The 513-nt window shown below is 74.1% G+C and overlaps 1 protein-coding gene across 1 annotated transcript in view; it reads left to right on the top strand.

The window, feature by feature from the left end:
* Positions 1-14: 14 nt before the first annotated feature.
* The window catches only part of FADS2 (fatty acid desaturase 2), a 39,566-nt gene continuing 39,067 nt past the window's right edge, over positions 15-513 (top strand). The window contains exon 1 of the mRNA XM_008066854.2: positions 15-227. Coding sequence (XP_008065045.1) covers positions 21-227 — 207 coding nt within the window. The 5' untranslated portion in view covers positions 15-20. The remainder of the gene's footprint in view (positions 228-513) is intronic.

Raw genomic sequence — 513 nt, 5'->3', positions numbered from 1 at the left:
CGCAAGGCTCGGCGGGCAGCATGGGCAAGGGGGGCAACCAGGGCGAAGGGGCCGCCGAGCGCGAGGCGCCGGTGCCCACCTTCAGCTGGGAGGAGATTCAGAAGCACAACCTGCGCACCGACAAGTGGCTCGTCATCGACCGCAAGGTTTACAACATCACCAAGTGGTCCAGCCGGCACCCGGGGGGCCAGCGGGTCATCGGGCACTACGCGGGAGAGGATGCTACGGTAAGGCTCGGGGCGAGCCCCGGGTGCCCGGGCGCCCGGGCGCCCAGCCGACCTCCGGCGCCCAGCGGAGCTTGGGACGTCCCGGGGGAAGCGAAGTGGGTCTTGGGCGCTCATGCCCGGCCCGGAATCCTCGCCCGGGCACCCAGACTGGGGCGGGGTCGGACTGGGGACCCCGGGAGGCAGCGGGGCAGGAAGGGTCCCGGCGCTGGGGACCCGTGCAAGCTCTGTGGCGCGCGCCGGGACCCACGCGTGGCTCCCTCCGCGGGGTTCAGCCGGCGCCGGGGGC

Source organism: Carlito syrichta, unplaced genomic scaffold (assembly GCF_000164805.1).
Source record: "Carlito syrichta isolate Samal-C Ts95f unplaced genomic scaffold, Tarsius_syrichta-2.0.1 Scaffold309147, whole genome shotgun sequence".
NCBI lineage: Eukaryota > Metazoa > Chordata > Mammalia > Primates > Tarsiidae > Carlito > Carlito syrichta.
This window is presented reverse-complemented; position numbering and strand designations above follow the sequence as displayed.